This window comes from Sitophilus oryzae, unplaced genomic scaffold (genome assembly GCF_002938485.1).
Source record: "Sitophilus oryzae breed Bouriz unplaced genomic scaffold, Soryzae_2.0 scaffold_1498_pilon_pilon, whole genome shotgun sequence".
In the NCBI taxonomy this organism is placed as follows: domain Eukaryota; kingdom Metazoa; phylum Arthropoda; class Insecta; order Coleoptera; family Curculionidae; genus Sitophilus; species Sitophilus oryzae.
The window spans coordinates 2,442,867-2,461,439 of NW_022146167.1; the positions used below are offsets into that span (position 1 = coordinate 2,442,867).

Consider the following 18,573-nt stretch of genomic DNA (forward strand, 5'->3'; position numbering starts at 1 on the left):
TTCACCTCTATGCTGAAAAATTCGAATTGAAACTTTCACTTGAAATTTCAATGAAATTTCACTTTTTTAAAATAAGAAAATTTCACATTGGAAAAGTTGCCGACATGAAAATTTCATTTGAAATTTTCAAGTGGCACAACCCTACATGCCACAAATTAGCCATACAGCGACTTTACAAAGGAGTTGTAAAATTAAAGGACGGATGGTAAATTTACTACAATAATCTGTGGCAAGAAATAACCCTTAATATTGTTACTAAATTCACAAATTATTTTTTTCAGTGACGCACGACTAACTCCGGTGTAAACTAAGCCATTCGATGCGGATGCGTCTGGTATACATGTGCGAAATAAGAGGAGAAAAATACGATCAGCGGTCCGCGGCAGCACAGCCGCATCTTCCCCAGAAGAAAGAGAGACGAAAAAGAAGAAGAGGAAGAGAATACGAAAGGTCGACCGAACATGTCGGCGTAAAAATAAAACGATAATCAGGAATTTCTACCTGCACAAGAAGCGGAGGCTGCTTCTTCTGCTGCCGAAGCCGCTAAAGACGGGACGAACAAGTCTCTGAGATGACGAGGAGCAGCCTGCGGAGGGCAGGTGCCGAACCGGTAGAGTCGCAGCGGCAGGTCAAAAAGGCCAAGGTCCCACATCGAGATATTAGTCACAATTATCCCTTGCTTCTTTTTTATTAAAATTACTAGCTGATACATGCCCACAGTGCCCACTTCGCTGTCCGCAAAACGTAATTTGGAACGATATTTTCTTTATATCTTTTGCTATTTTGGTAGGTATACAGTATCCGGCAACTATTGTCTGTAGCTCCTAGAATAAAAAATTGGCGCCGGGAGGCACGAATAGCCACCCATACTAAAATATGTTAATAAAAAGTTGGTAGGCAGTTCTATTAGTTTCAAAGTAAAGGAATTTTTCCAATTTTTTTTATTTCAAAAACTGCGACTTTGACTGATTTTGATGTTATTACAAATTTTGCTGCAAATATTATTCCTAATCTTAAATTGAAAACCGCGTTTCGCTAGCTACTGTAATTTTGGAGTTACGATTTTTTTAAATTTTTAACCCCCTCCCATACCCCCTTACCAACCCCCCACCCCCACCAAAAACTAATGGCCAGATTCTCGGGTGCCACAGAATTTTTGTACCAAATTTGGTTAAAATCGGTTTAGCGGTTTTTGAGTTACCTATCGTGTTACAGACGGACAGACAGACAGACATTTATGACCGAAATAACTCATTTTGAGTGAAATTAAAAAAACTTCTTTTTTGCTGATCTTTGCTAAAAATAAAAAAAAAATTTTGTATTTAACGTATTTCAAAATTTTTAATGGCTTTATGACGAAAAGGCGTATCTCGATTTTTGGCGATTTTGAGATATCAACGTCATGACATGCCCAATGGGCCATATTTTAACATAGCGAATTTGCGCATCTCAATATTGTACCTTTTTCATTTTATATTAGTTTAAAAATTTGCCCCATCTCGTTATGACGAAGAGACGTATGTTGAGTTAAGGCTCTTTGTTATATCAATTATTGTTATACCAATTGTTATACCACAAGAAAGATGGAATTTGAGATAGGTCCTTTTGTTTTAAGTTATGAAAATGCATGCTAGAAAATCACACCATTCTACCTAATTATTTTCTGACGGTTGCTTGGGACAAAATAAAACTTCTATCATGGCAGCAGCTCTCTTTTACAGTGTGATTTTAGAGTCTATTTTTTTGCCAAAAACCATTGTTAGAATGAGCTAGACTCTGCACATAGCTGTATCGGGTATGCAAAAGATTGTCCGAGAATAAATGGCCGCAAAGGAAAATTTTATCGAAAGCAAAACAACGAAACGAAAATTGCCCTATTGGAAAAAAAAATTCCCCAAATCATAATTTCTCTAAGAACATTTTAGCGAACCAAAAACTTGCCCGAAAAATACAATCATTTTCATCTCATTATCATTGTCAGGCCATTGGCATTGTCATCCCTACCAATTTTTGGAAAATTTTATTTATTTTGCCTATCATCATATGGAAAGTCGAATTTGTTATCATTGAACAGGGAAAACAGAAACTGTTACTCCACAGTTATTTGTATAAAAAAAAAACGAATGAAGAAACATGTTTTGTTTTTGTTTAGTTTGGTTTTTATTATATGGACCGTGAGTTTAAATGCCCTGTATTGATGCCCTCAATTAACTAAAAAATTACTAAAAATATATTAGTTAAAAAATGCATTTTTGTATAAAAAACAATATTATTAAAATAAGCTAGATAAGAGTATTTTAATTGATTATTGCCTTTGCTTCTGGCATGAAAATTGTCTTTGTTTTCAGTTGATCTAATCCAACGCGAATAAAAGTATTTAAAAATATTTGTTTCTGATTTTTTGGCGATTTTCAGATTTTTTTTTGTATGTATGTATTGTATTTTCTTGTAAGTATTCCATAATGTAAATATTGTATCATTTTTTTTCTTATTAAAAACACTTTACCGTCATTTTTAAATTTATTTTCCATGGGCGTATGTATACTATTCGTTCGGAAATAAATTTATTATTATTATAACAAAAAGGCCTATCTCTATTAAACAACTAGAAATAAATTATTTATTAGAATTTACGCTCAATTTATCTTCAGAACGTTTCCTCAATGTCTCCGTTTAAGTGTTAATACAAAAACTATTAAAAAATTAAAGACTTTACATTTATTGGCCAAATAAAGTAAGTGATTTTCTTTAAATTGCTCTCCTGAAAAATAGCAAAAATCGAGATACGCCTTTTCATCATAAAGCCGACGAATATGGCTATTTCAACGGTAAAATACGAGAGAAAAATCATTGGGTGGCTTTGATAAAAATTTGCTGTGAAAAATTAAATATGAAATATAAAACCGCGAATATCTGCGAAACCGTTAACAATTTTGAAATACTCTAAATACGAAAAATGCTAATTTTTTAACTCTCCATCAGTTCTAAATATCATTTAAAAAAAAATCATCTCCGTCATTTAAAAAAAAAAAACGAAGAAAAATATTTTGTATTTTAGAAAGTTTGGTGTAGAATTTTGAACATCCTGTATGATTTATGATTACCATATTTATAGCGAAGCAAGTACAGACCATCTAAAGTCAATATCTAATATAGTTTTGATTTCACGACAGCTCTTGTATTTTTAATAATTTTTTTAAGAAAGACTGAAAAATATATATTTTTTATTTTCTTATAAATATTTCTGAATCTATCGAAATACATTTACTCATAATATATTAAGATTATGTAAAGTGATCTGGGGGGGGAAAGAAAGCCAAAAATGCCATGATATACAGTGTATTCCATTTAAAAAAATCATCCCGATCCATTCACACTTTTTTCAGTTACCCTATAGAAGTTAAATTTTTTTCCTGAAATACATCCTCGTACATACTTTTTTATAATCCAATAAAATTGTCATTTGAAAAAAAAATACGGGCAAGCTGATTTTTTCAGAGTTTGTCAGCGGCTGTCTTCTGAGTGTAAAATATACAAAATCGGAAATTTTCCCCTTGCGGTTTATGAGCTATAGGGGTGTTTTTTTAAACTGTACTACAACAAAATAATTAGATGCAAATTGTACATAAGAACATTCTCTATAAGTTCGCCTAATGATTTTTTTTTATAAGTTTATTATTTCCGGACTTTCCCAACTTAACCTCATGATTTTTTTTGTAGCTTCATTATTTTTGGAGATAGCGTCCAGTTCATAGTTCTGCAAATTTACAAACTTAAAGGTGTTCATATTAAAATTACATGCAAACTCTTTTTACTAAAAAGAAAAATTTCTTGCAAATAAAACACGAATCCATTTTCCAACAGCACTTGTGAATTTCCTGAAAAAAAAAGACATTTAAATTTAAAGCTACCACCACTTGTTCATGATCTGGGCGCTATCTCCAAAAATAGTCAAGTTACAAAAATAGTTCATAAGGCAAAGGTATATGTACTCTTATTTTGAACGAGTTTCCTAGGGTGAATTTGCTGAAAAAAGAGTAAGTTGTTCATGAACTGGACGCTATCTCCAAAAATAATCAAGCTCCAAAATAAATTAATGAGGAAAAGTTGCTTGTCCATTTATTATGAACAACTTTCATACGGGTCAATTTGCTGTAACAAACTTTTTGAAAACCAACCCAAAGGGCTCATGAAACGGCCGCTAAGTCCGGAAATAATAAACTTATAGAAAAAATTCATTAGGGGAACTTATAGAGAATGTTCTTATGTACAAATTGCGTCTAATTATTTTGTTGTAGTACAGTTTTAAAAAAAAACACCCCTATTGCTCAGAAGACAGTCGCTGAGGAAAAAATCAGCTTGCCCGTAATTTTTTTTTCACTCTACACGGCGATACAATTTTACTGGATTATTAAGGTTTACACTTAAAAACAACATTCTCAGGTTTTTTATTCTAGGAGCTACAGATGCACGACGTACTATTGTTGGACCCTGTATAATTTTTACAAAAATAATTTTGAAAATAAGGACAATGAACCGGTCATAACGATGTTCAATATAGAATATTATGCATTTCTGATAAGGTACAAATTTCAACCAAAAACAAATAAATACAAAAATACCAGCGGATTACATTTTAATTGCAATTTCTCAATACCCTCTGATTATACTCATATTAATTTTTAAAAAAATTCCACATAACGAATATAAATAAACAAAGCTAATAATTTAATTTAATAAAATATTTCAGCATTGTTTGTAAATTTATATACAGAGTGACAATGTAAAAAGGGGGTAACAATGGGAAATAATATACAGTACTATGTCTTTACAAAAGGAAAAACTTTTTTATTATTGACATTTTGAGAAAAATACATTCTTAAAAATGTCTGCTTGTTCTAAAATGGTTAATCCCGTTTGAACTTTCTAAATTTCCATACCGTTTTAGAGAAAATTAAGAAAACCATGAAAATATAGTTGATTTTTTTCTTGGAGTTGATAGACAGAAATTATATCAGTCCCCATCATTGTAAAAGCCACGGTAACGCCGTTTTTTTTATCATGTAGTACACTCTGGTTTTAAACTTATATTTTTCACGCTCTGAGCTTTTAAAACAGGTAGAAAAATACCTTAAGTCTGGCCCGAATACAATAATTAATAACCATAATACTCATAGGTACTAAATTGCCATGAAATTTTAGTCTGACATACAATAAAATAACGTTAAAATATTAATGTCACATGTACAAACGTACATGCTGTATATAACCGTGAGTAGAATATTAAACAACCACAAAAACAGAACTAACAGTTATCAAATAACGTTACTTAGGTGTAGTCACAAAAATTGTCCCATCTATTTACTAAAAAAATAATTAAAATTCACGAGTTAATTGTAATAAGTTATTTAAAAAAAACACAAATTGTACCTGATAATAAGCATAAAAATTTCGAATTATTGTACACCAACTTGAATTTGTATTTCGATCGACTTGTTCAAGAGAAAGTGATAGTGAATAATGACAACAACTTTCAGCTTCACTAAGCCACACTAAGAAAAATTTTCTTTCTACCAATTTATATACGCAAATATTCACATTCTACACTGTTTATATCTTTTTAAAATCATCCTTTAACTCAAAATAGCAAAAATTCTGACCCGAGGTCAACGACCTTCGAAGATTTATATGTCAAAATTTGACATATATTCTTTTTTTTTCGAACATTATTAAGCAAATTTATAAAAAAAGCTTACCTTAATGTCTCGAACAACCTGAACCTCCTTCTCTGGAGAATCTGGCATTTTCACTCAGTTAAATAAATCGCGAAATGCTACCGAAAATGTCTGGCCCTTGGGGATAATTTCATCACCGCCCTTAAACACAGTCCTAACCCATGATACAAAGAATACATGGTATGATATTGCGCAGGTTGGTCACTACGTCACAGGTGATAAACGGTACCATTGGTCGGCAATCTCCGCGCGCCAATTTCAAATTGTCAAACAGATGACACAAAAAATGTGAAAATAATTTTTCAAATGTCAAGCTCCATGATTTGACATAACTTTTGGGGTTATGTCCTAATTCTTCCCTATTTTAGGTCTTTTTTTATTAGTGGCAATTGAACAATACGGATATTTTTTTGTATAGCGTATGACGTCACAGGTGGTATGCGCAAACTTAACGAAATTGGAGCCGCTATCGATCATACCTTGTTTTCTTTGTACCATGGTCCTAACCTCTTCATCTAACAAAACCGATCAATTTTGATAGTTAGAAACGATAAAGAACTGAATTTTAGTGAAAAAGGAATCACAGTACCTCAAAGCTATCCGAATATACACATAAATATCCAAAATTCTGCTTGTAATTTACAAAATAACGATTTTTTGTGCTTGTAAACAAAACAAAAACGAAACGGCAGAAAGACAGGTGATAAGATTACAACGCTGCCAGATTTGTAAAGGGTGAGTTTTTATATTGATTAAATTTATAATCAATTGTATTTTGCATCTACCACTAAACGATAACTTAAAATTAGTTTTTTACATGACTTTTTGTTAATTATTTTGACCGTTTGTGTTAAAATTCTATAGGATATTGAGAAAATTGTTATTCCTTTAGACTGCTAAACATGACAACCCTGCTAAGCCGTCTATTTTGATTTTATTTGAAATCTTAAAAATAAAAGCAATCATAAAATATCTTTAATATTACTACAATAACAGTATAGATTACGTTAATTAGTATTTCTATTGCCATAAACTATGAGCCTAAAATAAACGCTTGCTTCCCTATGTAGTTTAGCATTAAAATTACAGAGTTAAATAGGATATAATTTATTAGCACTGATTGAAAATATGCAGGCCCGCAGTGGAAAGCTTTTAAAATAAACCTTATTATAAATAAACCAGCTCTAATTGAAACATTTTATCAAACAATTATAACGCATACAATAATACTTGACCCATCAACAAAAGAAAAAGATACTGCAATAATCTTTAATATAAGAGTATATTTTATTAATTAAATGCACATTCACAGTTTGTATGGCAGTATAAGAACATACAGTACAAAATATACAACGTGTTGCGTATATATAGAGAGCTATGTGGAGATATTGGGACAGAAATTGTAAGTTAAATTAATGTTTTTATATTTTATTTTGTAATTAAAATACATTTCATTTATCATTTACATACCTACTATTTTCTGTGTTTAAATATTTATTTTATCTAAGTCTAGATAGATCAAAAATAGTTTAATTTTGAATAAAATTACGCAGAAACTAAAATCGTTTAAAATAAAAAGCATTTAAAAATCGATCCAGGCGCCATCTTTGGAAAGGTCTCTATACAAAACATTTCTTTTATAGTAATTTTCTTAAAGTAGTTCAGTGGCTTAACAAAAGATGGCGCTGAAAGCGAGCTATATTTTTATTTGTCTTTGGATTGTAGAAGAAATTTAAATTTGTCAAAAATCAGCTGATTTGAATGAATCAATTTTCAAATTTGTCGATATGATTTAAAATTCCTGTATTAATAAATCGCTAATACAATGTGTAAAGGTGTAGAGATATTACGCAATTCCAAGGTTTCGATACCTATTTGAAGTGATAATCTCGCAAAATCCGATTATTAAATGAAAGATAACGAAATTGAGATAATGTATGTTAAAATTCTTATTTGAAGTAGTCCAGATATAGTCGTAATAAAGAAGAAACAGAAAAAGGTACCGAAAAATGTTCAAATTGTCCCGAAATTTCCGATATATTGTACGAACACAAACCAGAAATGTGTCGACGACGAGCAACAAAAGAAGCGCCATGCATAATTTGCCATCACTGGTCTTCGGCAAATACTTACTTCACACAAATATCATAAGTTCGGGGGTACTTATGTGGCTGGGAGATATTTGCGAACAAGAAATTGAGTACCGCAGAGGAATATTAGCAAAAAGATATGACTATGGAAGAATGAGTAGGGTGTTTTAACATTTATACATTTTTTTATTTATAATTACACTATATTTTTGTTACTTTTTAGCTCGAATGTTCTTAGTTGGGTTAGGACTAGGTCCTATCCATCACTATTACTACCTCTACATAGCAAGAATATGGCCAAAGAGAGATTTCAGCACCATAACAAAGAAACTTGCTCTGGACCAGTTTCTTATGGGTCCTCTATGTATATGCACCTTTTTCTATACAATGGGGGCATTAGAAAGAAAGCCTGTTCAGCAAATGAATGATGAAATAACATCGAAATTTCTAGATGTATATCTTGTAAGGACTACCATAAAGATATATTTATCACTGTTATAATACATAATATTTTTATCTTATAGATTGATTGGTGTGTTTGGGTGCCTACCCAGTTTATAAACTTTTATTTTGTACCTGTAAAATACCAGGTGTTCTATATTAATGCAGTTACCATGTTCTACAATGTATTCCTGTCCTATATAAAGCACAAGGATGTGGAATATTTGAAAATGGGAGATACTACTTAAATGAATTGATTGAGAGAGTATCAAATATGGTTTGGGAAAGAAGTTAATCCACAGGAGCTAGTCAAAAAACGTTGAATATTAAATATTCTCTGAACTATTATTAATCTCTTGTTTCATTGTTGTTCTTGTTTCTATATGACGTATTATTATTTTATAATGAAATTAAAATATATTTCAATACTGATAACAGGTTGAATAAAGGAAAAACTCCAAATCAAAAACATCTTTATAAATTTTATTTAAAACCACAGTCAAATATAGAATATATAGGCAACCCAAGATACAACGATATGAATTAGCAGCAGTAAAATAGATTAGACAACACAAGATACAGCCAGGGATGAATTTTGATATTGACAGGTGTCAAATATTGTTTGCGGGTCTCTTGAAAGATGGCATCACAGACTACAACTCGCTGATCTTATGGGTCATATTCAAATTAACCGTTTAAAATGGGTTTCCAACGTTACTCTGGACTCCCGTCAGAGCGAATAAATCTTTCGCCTTTTACTAAAGATTTCCGTGGCGGGGGTCAACTCAAATGAGTCTATAAGGAATTTTTCTGTAGCTCTGCTCAAGCAGGGCCTTTAAACTAATTGAAAATAAAAATGATCATTGATCAGACTGAAGACTAGTTGAGAGTTGATTTGCTATATCGTAGGGAATTGCGCTCGTTGTCTCTATCTCTATCGTGATATTTATATTACAAGTATTACATAAGAAACAATTGTGTTGATTCATTTGATTGTTGATGTTAAATGTGGATTGATCATAGAATCATGTGTTTCTGTGTCTGTATTGTTCTTGTCGCATGCTTGTTTCATTTGAGATACTTTCATCTCTCATTCATAATATCATTATCATGTGGTCATTAGTGAACAAGTTATTCCCTTGTTATTCCGTATTGATCATATCACAGATCATATATTGATTGTTGATTGTATCATGACTTCCGTATTGTTCCTGTTCGCATGCTTTTCATTTGAGAGATACCGTATGATTGAGAAAAAACGGCGTCAAAGGCGGCTGGGGAATGACTATCGATGCTATTTTTGACGAGGCCGAACTCTGCTCAAAGTTAATTAATATTTTAAACTATTTTTTTCTGGTTTTCCTATATAAGGTATTAATTTTTGACAAATTTTATGTCAGTTCTCAGTAACTGACGTCTAGAGTTCTAACTCGTCAAAAATAGCATCGATAGTCATTCCCCAGCCGCCTTTGACGCCGTTTTTTCTCGATCATACGGTACTTTCATTCGTATTATCATTATCATATGATCATTAGTGATATATCATATCTTCATCTTCACTCTCCATACCACGCTTCATACAAAAATAAATGGACATGACGGAAATGAAAGAGGAATGCTAGTTGTCCACGAATCTGATTTTTGTTTTTATTTAGATTTTAGATTGATATCTTTGAATTATGAATGATCATATTTAGGATGATATGAATAATAATGCTATTTTGATATGAAATAAAAGGATGTAAAGGTTCTTAAAAAAAGGTTTTTTATTTACGTTCAAAAGTTAGCCCTCATAAGACAATTTTTCTTTATTTTTTTTTTTAATAAAAAATAATCTTAAAATATGCTAAGATGAAAATTCCATATTTCAACTTTTTTTATGAATATATCGATACTTTTAATATATCGATATACTGTTTCCATCCCTAGTTGAAGCCTTTTAAATTTTAAATAGGGTTTTAAAATTATTTAAAAAATGACTTGATTTGATCATTTGATTAGTGATAATAAAAAGAAATCAAAATTCAACAAAATGCAGTACTTTGGTAGTACCCATGTACTTAATTACTATGTAATATTACAACTTACAACAATTAATTGCATCATAGTATTTGAATCGCTGTATCGATTTTCAACTATGTAAACTTGTACAGGTTAAGATCGCTTAATCTCAAAGTTCAAAGATGTGAATTTCGTAATTTATAACAGAAATACATCGTCAAATTTCATTTCAAAATGCACTGAACATAAAACTACACATTCTTTCTACCAGATATGTGATTAATCGCGTTATGAAACCAATATACAATATCAAAATTTTTCGTGTTTTTGCCGTAGTGTTTTTGTTATTGTCGGTACTTTTCTGTTATTTGTATTTCTTTCAGCACTCCTCTCACACACATATACACCGAAAAATTGAAAAACATGGAAGGAAGCTGAAAACTAAATTATATAATCCTCGAGAAACCACTGTTATTATCAAGGAAAGAATCGTGCATTTGGATCTAAAAGGAGCCCCACCAAAAATATCCTATTATTCAAAATTATTTCCTTTGCTGGTTAAAATGGGAGCTACAGGTGTTCTAATAGAATACGAAGATATGTTTCCTTATAATGGCCCTCTTTTAAAAAATGTAACTGCCTTTAATTCGTACACTTTAGAAGAAATCAAAACAATCAATCATTTAGCTAAAGAAAACAATTTAAAAGTTATTCCTTTGGTGCAGACTTTTGGTCATTTAGAATTTTTACTGAAACTAGAAGAATTTAAAGATTATAGGGAAGTTTGGAACTATCCCTCAGCTATTTGTCCGAGTTATACAAATACTTTAGAAGTTATTAAAGAAATGTTACACCAAGTAATTGAAGCACATCCAGAAAGTGGTATTATACACATTGGATCTGATGAAGTCTTTCATTTAGGTAAATATGTTACTTTTTTGTATTTCTTTATATCACTCTATTTTTTTCCCTAGCCACTTGTCAAAGATGTAGGGACAAAATGCTTACGGATAATTTAACCAAAAACAAACTATATTTGAACCATATTACATCTGTAATAAACGCAATAAGACAAAAGAACCCAAACTTGAAAATACTAGCCTGGGATGATCACTTTCGACTCCTAAACCACACAGACATCCAGAAAAGTCGTTTGGGTGTGAATTTCGAGCCAGTCGTTTGGCAGTATCAGAAAGATGTTTATGATGAACTGGGCCCCAGTTTGTGGAACATGTACTCCAAAGCTTTTTCTAGTCTGTGGGCAGCTAGTGCCTTTAAAGGCGCTATCGGCAGCAATAAGTATATATCTGACGTGAATCACTATGTACAAAATCACAAAAGTTGGTTGGCAGTGATCAAAGAGTACGGGAGGAAAATTCACTTTGAAGGAATTATATTAACAGGTAGTTTTTACCTATAATTTGGGAGAACTGAGTATTAAAAATTAAAAATATATAGGTTGGCAACGATATGATCACTTTGCAGTTCTCTGTGAACTACTGCCTGTAGGACTACCCGCTCTAGCAATGAGTTTGAGATTGTTACTGGGTAATAAATTTAATTTTTATAAGCCAACCATTTTTTTTTAATTATAACTTATATAATAGGATACAAAGATTCCTTGATTGGGCCTCCTACAGAAGTAGCTAAATTATTACAATGCTCTCAACCATATGGTCTAATAGGTTCAGCTTTTGGAACACCAAAATGTAAATTTCCAGGTATAAAAATGCGATTTTAATTATACAGGGTGACCTAGTGTACTTTTCATAAACAAGAAATGGAACACCCTGTACACTAGTTAACATAAAGTGTTTGTTATACAGGTGGGGATATATTAGAGTACATAATTCATTTGCATCAACTAAAGCAAGAATATGAAGAAATAATCGAAGATTCACGGGTAAAGGGTTGGCTAAATGAATACAATATAAAATATTTGTTTTCTAACCCACATTACGTAAAATCTGTGCTGTTACCTTTGGATAAAATTAAAGATGAACTGGAATATGTTAAGGATAATATTTCAAGAGCATTAAGGGAGGTTTATGACAAATATACTGTTAGTGAATGGCTTGAAACGTTTGTAAAACCCTTTGAAACTGAGGTAAATTATTCAAAGATAGTAAGATAGTTTGTTTTATGAATTTATTTGTCAGGTTCTTAAGCTGTGGAGGGCCAAACATGAATTATTAAAGAAAGAATCTTGGCCTAGAAGACCTTTAGATTTTAAACACGAATTGTAATATAGTTATGAACCAATTTCTTATACACTGTGATTTTGTTTTGTTATAAAAATAAAAAACTTTTTAAAATAACCGGTATTTTTATGCACCAAAATAAACCCTACCTTACCTTGAATATTTTCAAAATTAGCTGGCATTCTTACATAATCAAATTCCGCGCCACCACGTCATCAGAAAAATGTAAGAAATTACGTGGCGCCCCCTATATTAATTATGTAGAAGTTAGGTACACAACATTCCAGCAAAGTTTCGAAGTTTTTACCGATTCTATCGAAAATACAAATCGTTGCGACATGGAATCCGTTCAGTTTGTGCTAAAAACGATACGTCAAGATATTACGGAAAACCACTTGCAGTTGAAAGCCAATATTCAGGTAAAAAATACACAAAAATAGAAATAGTTCAACAACCCGTTTTTCATAATTTTTTCTACACGTCATCTAGTCTCTTCTTCTTTTCAATATTATAGGCGTTAGCTACCATTTAGCCTCGATTAATTTTCCTACACGTCAGAAATTTCTTCTTTTTTAATTAGTCGGCGTTTGTAAAAACGATCTTCTTTTTCAAAATCAGGATATTAACGCATGTACAGGACCGCTCTCAGAGCTGCACGGCTTGAACAGTGCCGGACGGTCGAAAATTTCAACTTTGCGAAAATTAATAGATAAATTCGGAGACATAGCTAAAGAACATAGGGATGGAGAATTATTAAAGGAGGTTGTTTTACAAAGGGAACAACTTGCAAGGTAATCTGCTTGTGTAATGTTTGAATTTTTATGATTTAAGTAATTTTTAGTACTATGGATGCTTTTAAAAAGGCGAATCTCAAATCTATGTTGGCTATAGAAAAAGGTATGAAGGAGGAACTCTTGAAACCTGATAAAGAGACAGAAGTCAGACAAAGACAAAAAAGGGATAATGAAACGATGGTTAAAATGAGCTCAAATGTTACAGACCAATTGCTAAACATAAGTAGACAATTAGCTGAAACAACTAAACAAGTAATATATTTTCTGCATTAATAAATCTTGATTTATTTTATATCAAACTTGCTTCCAGAGCGCCCAAACGTTAGACACGCTGGTGACGTCATCTGATACGGTTTTCGGAACGCAGGAAGAACTGAAAATGACGTCAGGCGCGATCAACCAATCAGGGAAGCTTTTAGACAAGTACGGAAGGCGCGAAATAACTGACAAAGTTCTAATGTTTTTTGCTTTTTCGTTTTTTGTTGCCTGCGTGGTGTATATTGTCCAAAAACGCATCTTTTAAGTCATATTTATAGTCCTCAAAAATGTATTAATCTTATTTGATAAATAAGGTTTTATTTAAAAAGTTCTAAACTATTTTTTTTTGGAATTTACCTTGTTTTACTTGTACACAGACTTTTTTTTATAGAAAAGAAGTAGTAAATATGTTATACTTAATTTTTTATATAAGGAAACAAATACACATATATTTATTTAAAGCATGTTTATTACAAATTGTCATTGGACTCTATTTTTTATGATAATGTATTTTTGTAAAACTGTTTATAACTTGGCTGTGTATATAATAGATTAGTTTCTCCTGTTAAGTTCTCTCTTCCCTATTTATAAGAATATGAGAAATAAAACAAATCAATAAACTTATATTTGTTTTATTTGGAAAATACAAAAGTAAAAGGATCAAAGATTAGTGACTAGTATAACAATGTTGAGACATTTTTATAAATATCTTACTATTTTTTATAATAAAAAGTATTTTCTTATGTGTATATTAAAATTAAGGGCAAATTGGTCTACCAACGTTGCCAGGGAATGCCAATGTATCTACAGCGTGAACTCTACAGATTGATCTATACCTGTCTGCTCCAGTCTCAGCATGTTCATAATTTCTGCCATACGACCTAGAATTTTACAAAATAATATATAGATGATATACCGTATGATCGAAAACGGTGTCCAGTTGGCTTGGAAATGAACATCGATGACATTCCCCATTTAATTTTGCATATAAAATGACAGCGATCTTCATTTCACAGCTATCGCTGACGCCGTTTTTTTTTTGATCATGCGGTACTTCATTAGTAAGGTAGAACACTTAGAGAAATATTTCTTTTGAACAGCACACTACTAGTTTATATAGTTTCTAAGTTTTCTAGTTTATTAACTTTTGTACACAAAAGACAAAACAGTGGGATATTTTGTTCTTTTGTACCACTTTTTACTGAGTAATTTTCTAAAAAATATATTGTGGTTCTCCATTTTTTTCTTGAACATGGTTTGTGTATGAAAAGTGTCCTAAAGATAACTTTTACGCTTAACGACTGCCAAATGCACAAAATTCTATTGTCAAAATGCATACATGTTTGGTATAGTCTGTCCCTAGCTGACAGTGACAGTTGTGTCTGTCGTTTTAATTTACAGGCAAATTGTACCTACTTTTGTCATTTTTGGACGTAGTCTGTCGAAATCTTCCCTGCCTCTGTCTGCCTTCTCTACCTTACTATGTACAGGGTCGATTTTATGTATGGAAACGGTCGATTATTAGGTAAAATATACAAGTTACCGCAAAAAGTTAAATACAAAAATTATAGGGTTATTAAATGTCTATTGGCGGTTGATTTGAGGTACATTGTGTGTATTTCGATTTTTGCGTAGAATTGAAGGAAGAATGGAAATATGCAGTAATATACAGGGGATTCTATTTAAAAAATGAAACTTTTATGTGCCACGAATTTATGACCGACCCGGTATACTTAAAATAGATATTTAAAAATCGTATAACTTTTGTATTTAACTTTTTGAGGTACCTTGTATATTTTACCTAATAATCGACCTTTTCCATACATAACAGCAACCCTCTATATTATGTATTAATATGAATTTACGTTATTTTCGTATATTACATTCAAAAATTCAAAAAAAATTCAAAAATGATAAAAATAATCACCAATACTTTCTTGATTTTTTTTTTGTTATCAATTACTTTTAGTTCAAAAGGGAAAGTAGGTACTGTCATAATAATGGAATTTAAATTACTAAAAATAACATTCACTACTGTACCTACACAACAATCGCTCTTGATTGTTGTTAAAGTTACGCAGTAATATTTCTTATTAACAGTGTGTTAGATAATAAAATAAATGAACTTTGTTTGCCTAAATAGTACTAAATACTCCAGTGCATTTCCTTGGTTTGCAACCCTATACAAATAAAATACTAAAAAGTATAAGCAGTTAGGACTATGATATTTTTTAAAATGTTTTCAAAAACTATATCTTCATCTATTATATTTATTTGCCTAGAGAAATATATAGTTCTATTCAGCGAGAGAATTTATACGATTTCGACATCCAAAAAATGACATAAAACATCCACTTTTGCATTGAAATGTTTCCCAGGACATATCATGCAAATCCAGACTATATCGGGCAAAAAATCTTGTTAGTAGTTCATTTGTCCTGTATTCTAAAAACACTTTATTGAATTATCTACGCTAATATTAATCCTAAAAATTCTTATTTATCTATTAAAATAAGCAAAATTAAATCATATTGGCCAATTTTCATAAAAGTATATTATATACAGGGTGTTTCAAAACAAATGCGAAAAACTTCAGGGGGTGATTCCTTGTTCAAAATAAAGGGTAGTTTGCTTCATAAACGTTGGGTCAAAAGTCAACCATTAGGGAGATATTGCGGTACAAAGATGGCGGAAAAATAATGTTTTTATTTTTTATCTTGAAAACGAAAAGAGATAGACTAATAAAATTTTATGGAAGCATTACTGTTATGAAAACACACTTTCTGGTAATTTTTCACTTTTTTAAAATGAGTGGAAGGGGTTGAAATAAACTACCCCTATCATTCTTGTTAACGAAATTTAAAGAAAAATCTTATCAAATACATGCAAAAAATTAATTTGGATAGTTTAGTTTGTTTAGAAAGTTTTTTATCTCTTGTATTTTTTGATAAAACTCACCGATTTGAAATTAAAAAATAAAATGTAAAGCATTACATGTCAGGACAAAAACATTTTCTGATAAAGAATCTAGTGGGCTGCTGTAATTTTTTTAGAAAAAATCTAGTCGGCTGCTGTTACTTTTTAGGATGTTCCTAATATTATTTTATTTGACATTACTCTACTGCAATACGTTATTATCTAGATGATTATTATTATCGTTATTATCACTAGATTCTTAATCTAAAAATGTTTTTTGTCCTGACATGTAATGCTTTACATTTTATTTTTTAATTTCCAATCGGTGAGTTTTATCAAAAAAACACAAGAGGTAAAAAAGTTTCTAAACAAACTAAACTATCCAAATTAAAGCATTTGCATGTATTTGATAAGATTTTTCTTTAAATTTCGTTAACAAGAATGATAGGGGTAGTTTATTTCAACCCATTCCACTCATTTTAAAAAAGTAAAAAAATTACCTGAAAGTGTGTTTTCATAACAGTAATGCTTCCATAAAATTTCATTAGTCTATCTCTTTTCGTTTTCAAGATAAAAAATAAAAACATTATTTCTCCGCCATCTTTGTACCGCGATATCTCCCTAATGGTTGACTTTTGACCCAACGTTTATAAAGCAAACTACCCTTTATTTTGAACAAGGAATCACCCCCTAAAGTTTTTCGCACTTGTTTTGAAACACCCTGTATATATGTATTTTGTTTTAATTCCATTTTATTTTATCAAAGTATAAGAGGTTTTCTATATAATTTTATGTGACTTATACCCATAATTGTTTTTTTTTTGTAATTTTATATTCTGGTTTAAAAAAATACTATTAATTAAACAACAAAAAATCTTTTCAAAATTATATAATATATACCTACCTAGGTCTTGAAGGATAAGGATAGTATCCATTGCTGTTGCTATATCCATCACTACTGCCTAAATTAAAAAGTTTATCAAAAAACGGATTTGGATCTGCTTCAGTTGACAAACATATAACGAAAATAACAAGTAACATCAACATAAAGGATACCTTCATTTTTCAAAAAAGGTTTTTTTGTTGTATTTTATAGGTATATAAAATATATGGGACTACACTCACAAAGAGGTCTCCCTACAAAATGACTAATGGTCATTATACTTATTTTATTTATACCATAGCAAATTTGTTATTTTTCTTAAGTAACCGAAACATACTGCGTCACTCAAAATTAATCACATATACTTGCTTGGGTATTTTGTTTATTTCAAGCTCATTAATATTTTTTCTTCTCCGTTTAATAGATAATTTTTCTTCTGCTTATCTCTTTAAAATTCTCTCGTGGGTTAAGGAAATGTTAAGGTCATTATCACTGTGTACATGACACGAATTTTAATTACCTTGGGCTTTTGTTGGTGTTTTTATTATAAATATAACGTAGCATGTATATATATATAAACGTTTAGGAAAAAGTTAAGTCCCTTTTAAATTAGTATTCTGTATCAGAGATACGATTCTGGCTGCTTTAATAACTTTAATATAAAAAACGACGTCAAGTTACCTTAGAAATGACGAGCGACTACATTCACCACATAATTTTAGATATAAATGTCGCCAATTGTAATTTCTAAGACAAATCACATATTTAGGTTTCATAAAATTGATAATTATTGAATAAATATTGGTTATGGACATAGAAAGTGATTATTGAAACATAAAGTAAGATAAAAACAGTGTTGAATTATGTTATAAGGTATTCCATTAAAATATTTTAGAGAAAAATATTATTTATATAGTTTTGACTCATCCTGTGTATATAACAATAATAAAAAAATATTATATTTTAGTATGATTAATTTTATTTTAGAGTACCTGAGCTAAAAAGCTTTGCAATAATAAAAATTTAAAGCGCTTTAGAGTTTGATTAACAGATTAATTTCGCGGTACAAATGAACTACTTCAGTTTTTTATAGATAAATATACTTACTAAGTAGTAACGTACCTTTTTTCTTTATTTAAAATGTAAATTTAACAAGAATAAACGTAGGATATTGTCGGATTTCTACAAAAACATTATTCTGATCAGGTTGTTTGTAACTATACGAAAATATAAAGGTTTATAAATATGTTTTAA

The 18,573-nt window shown here is 30.6% G+C and overlaps 4 protein-coding genes, 1 long non-coding RNA gene and 1 other non-coding gene across 11 annotated transcripts in view; 4 read left to right on the forward strand and 2 right to left on the reverse strand.

Annotated features, from left to right (window-relative positions):
* The window catches only part of LOC115877737 (protein FAM107B), a 105,524-nt gene extending 99,111 nt beyond the window's left edge, over positions 1-6,413 (reverse strand). The window contains exons 1-2 of one of the 2 annotated variants that reach the window (XM_030894032.1): positions 6,243-6,413; positions 5,757-5,894 (exon numbers count right to left, since the gene is read on the reverse strand). In XM_030894032.1, the coding sequence (XP_030749892.1) occupies positions 5,757-5,804 (48 nt within the window). In that variant the 5' untranslated portion in view covers positions 5,805-5,894; positions 6,243-6,413. Of the gene's footprint in view, positions 1-5,756; positions 5,895-6,234 lie in introns of both variants that reach the window. The other variant, XM_030894031.1, reaches the window with a different exon arrangement.
* Positions 6,414-6,994: 581 nt separating this feature from the next.
* LOC115877739 (mpv17-like protein 2) lies at positions 6,995-8,737 on the forward strand. Of its 2 annotated transcripts, XM_030894034.1 has the most exons (4): positions 6,995-7,137; positions 7,695-7,982; positions 8,049-8,287; positions 8,350-8,737. In XM_030894034.1, exons 2-4 carry the CDS (start codon positions 7,745-7,747, stop codon positions 8,512-8,514), a joined length of 642 nt encoding a protein of 213 aa, XP_030749894.1. In that variant the 5' UTR covers positions 6,995-7,137; positions 7,695-7,744; the 3' UTR covers positions 8,515-8,737. The 2 variants fall into 2 exon arrangements, with proteins under 2 accessions (XP_030749894.1, XP_030749893.1); XM_030894033.1 differs by lacking the exon at positions 6,995-7,137 and having other exon boundaries at positions 7,471-7,982.
* Positions 8,738-8,980: 243 nt separating this feature from the next.
* Positions 8,981-9,100, forward strand: LOC115877790. Its single transcript, XR_004049403.1, has one exon. It is a non-coding gene; the product is annotated as a U5 spliceosomal RNA (small nuclear RNA).
* Positions 9,101-10,237: 1,137 nt separating this feature from the next.
* Positions 10,238-12,582, forward strand: LOC115877740 (hexosaminidase D-like). Of its 4 annotated transcripts, none has more exons than XM_030894038.1 (7): positions 10,238-10,337; positions 10,651-11,188; positions 11,242-11,670; positions 11,726-11,815; positions 11,875-11,988; positions 12,094-12,374; positions 12,427-12,582. In XM_030894038.1, the coding sequence occupies exons 1-7, from the start codon at positions 10,299-10,301 to the stop codon at positions 12,511-12,513; spliced, it is 1,578 nt and encodes a 525-aa protein (XP_030749898.1). In that variant the 5' UTR covers positions 10,238-10,298; the 3' UTR covers positions 12,514-12,582. The 4 variants fall into 4 exon arrangements, with proteins under 4 accessions (XP_030749898.1, XP_030749899.1, XP_030749895.1 ...); XM_030894039.1 differs by having other exon boundaries at positions 10,273-10,322; XM_030894035.1 differs by lacking the exon at positions 10,238-10,337 and having other exon boundaries at positions 10,426-11,188.
* A 114-nt stretch (positions 12,583-12,696) lies between these two features.
* On the forward strand, positions 12,697-14,141 carry LOC115877741 (vesicle transport protein SEC20). Its single transcript, XM_030894040.1, has 4 exons — positions 12,697-12,887; positions 13,087-13,259; positions 13,310-13,514; positions 13,573-14,141. The coding sequence occupies exons 1-4, from the start codon at positions 12,807-12,809 to the stop codon at positions 13,783-13,785; spliced, it is 672 nt and encodes a 223-aa protein (XP_030749900.1). The 5' UTR covers positions 12,697-12,806; the 3' UTR covers positions 13,786-14,141.
* On the reverse strand, positions 14,137-17,642 carry LOC115877742. The gene is made up of 2 exons (XR_004049397.1): positions 17,341-17,642; positions 14,137-14,401 (listed from the first exon to the last, which is right to left on the reverse strand). It is a non-coding gene; the product is annotated as an uncharacterized LOC115877742 (long non-coding RNA).
* Positions 17,643-18,573: the final 931 nt, after the last annotated feature.

Bases quoted from the DNA above. Each gene is read 5' to 3' on its own strand.
- LOC115877741 (XM_030894040.1), top strand. From the start codon at position 12,807: ATGGAATCCGTTCAGTTTGTGCTAAAAACGATACGTCAAGATATTACG. The intron at 12,888-13,086 runs GTAAAAAATACA...TTTCAAAATCAG, and splicing joins AGTTGAAAGCCAATATTCAG to GATATTAACGCATGTACAGG. The intron at 13,515-13,572 runs GTAATATATTTT...ACTTGCTTCCAG, and splicing joins TAGCTGAAACAACTAAACAA to AGCGCCCAAACGTTAGACAC.
- LOC115877739 (XM_030894034.1), top strand. From the start codon at position 7,745: ATGTTCAAATTGTCCCGAAATTTCCGATATATTGTACGAACACAAACC. The intron at 7,983-8,048 runs GTAGGGTGTTTT...GTTACTTTTTAG, and splicing joins ATATGACTATGGAAGAATGA to CTCGAATGTTCTTAGTTGGG. The intron at 8,288-8,349 runs GTAAGGACTACC...TTTATCTTATAG, and splicing joins AATTTCTAGATGTATATCTT to ATTGATTGGTGTGTTTGGGT.
- LOC115877740 (XM_030894035.1), top strand. From the start codon at position 10,558: ATGAAACCAATATACAATATCAAAATTTTTCGTGTTTTTGCCGTAGTG. The intron at 11,671-11,725 runs GTAGTTTTTACC...AAAAATATATAG, and splicing joins TGAAGGAATTATATTAACAG to GTTGGCAACGATATGATCAC. The intron at 11,816-11,874 runs GTAATAAATTTA...CTTATATAATAG, and splicing joins GAGTTTGAGATTGTTACTGG to GATACAAAGATTCCTTGATT.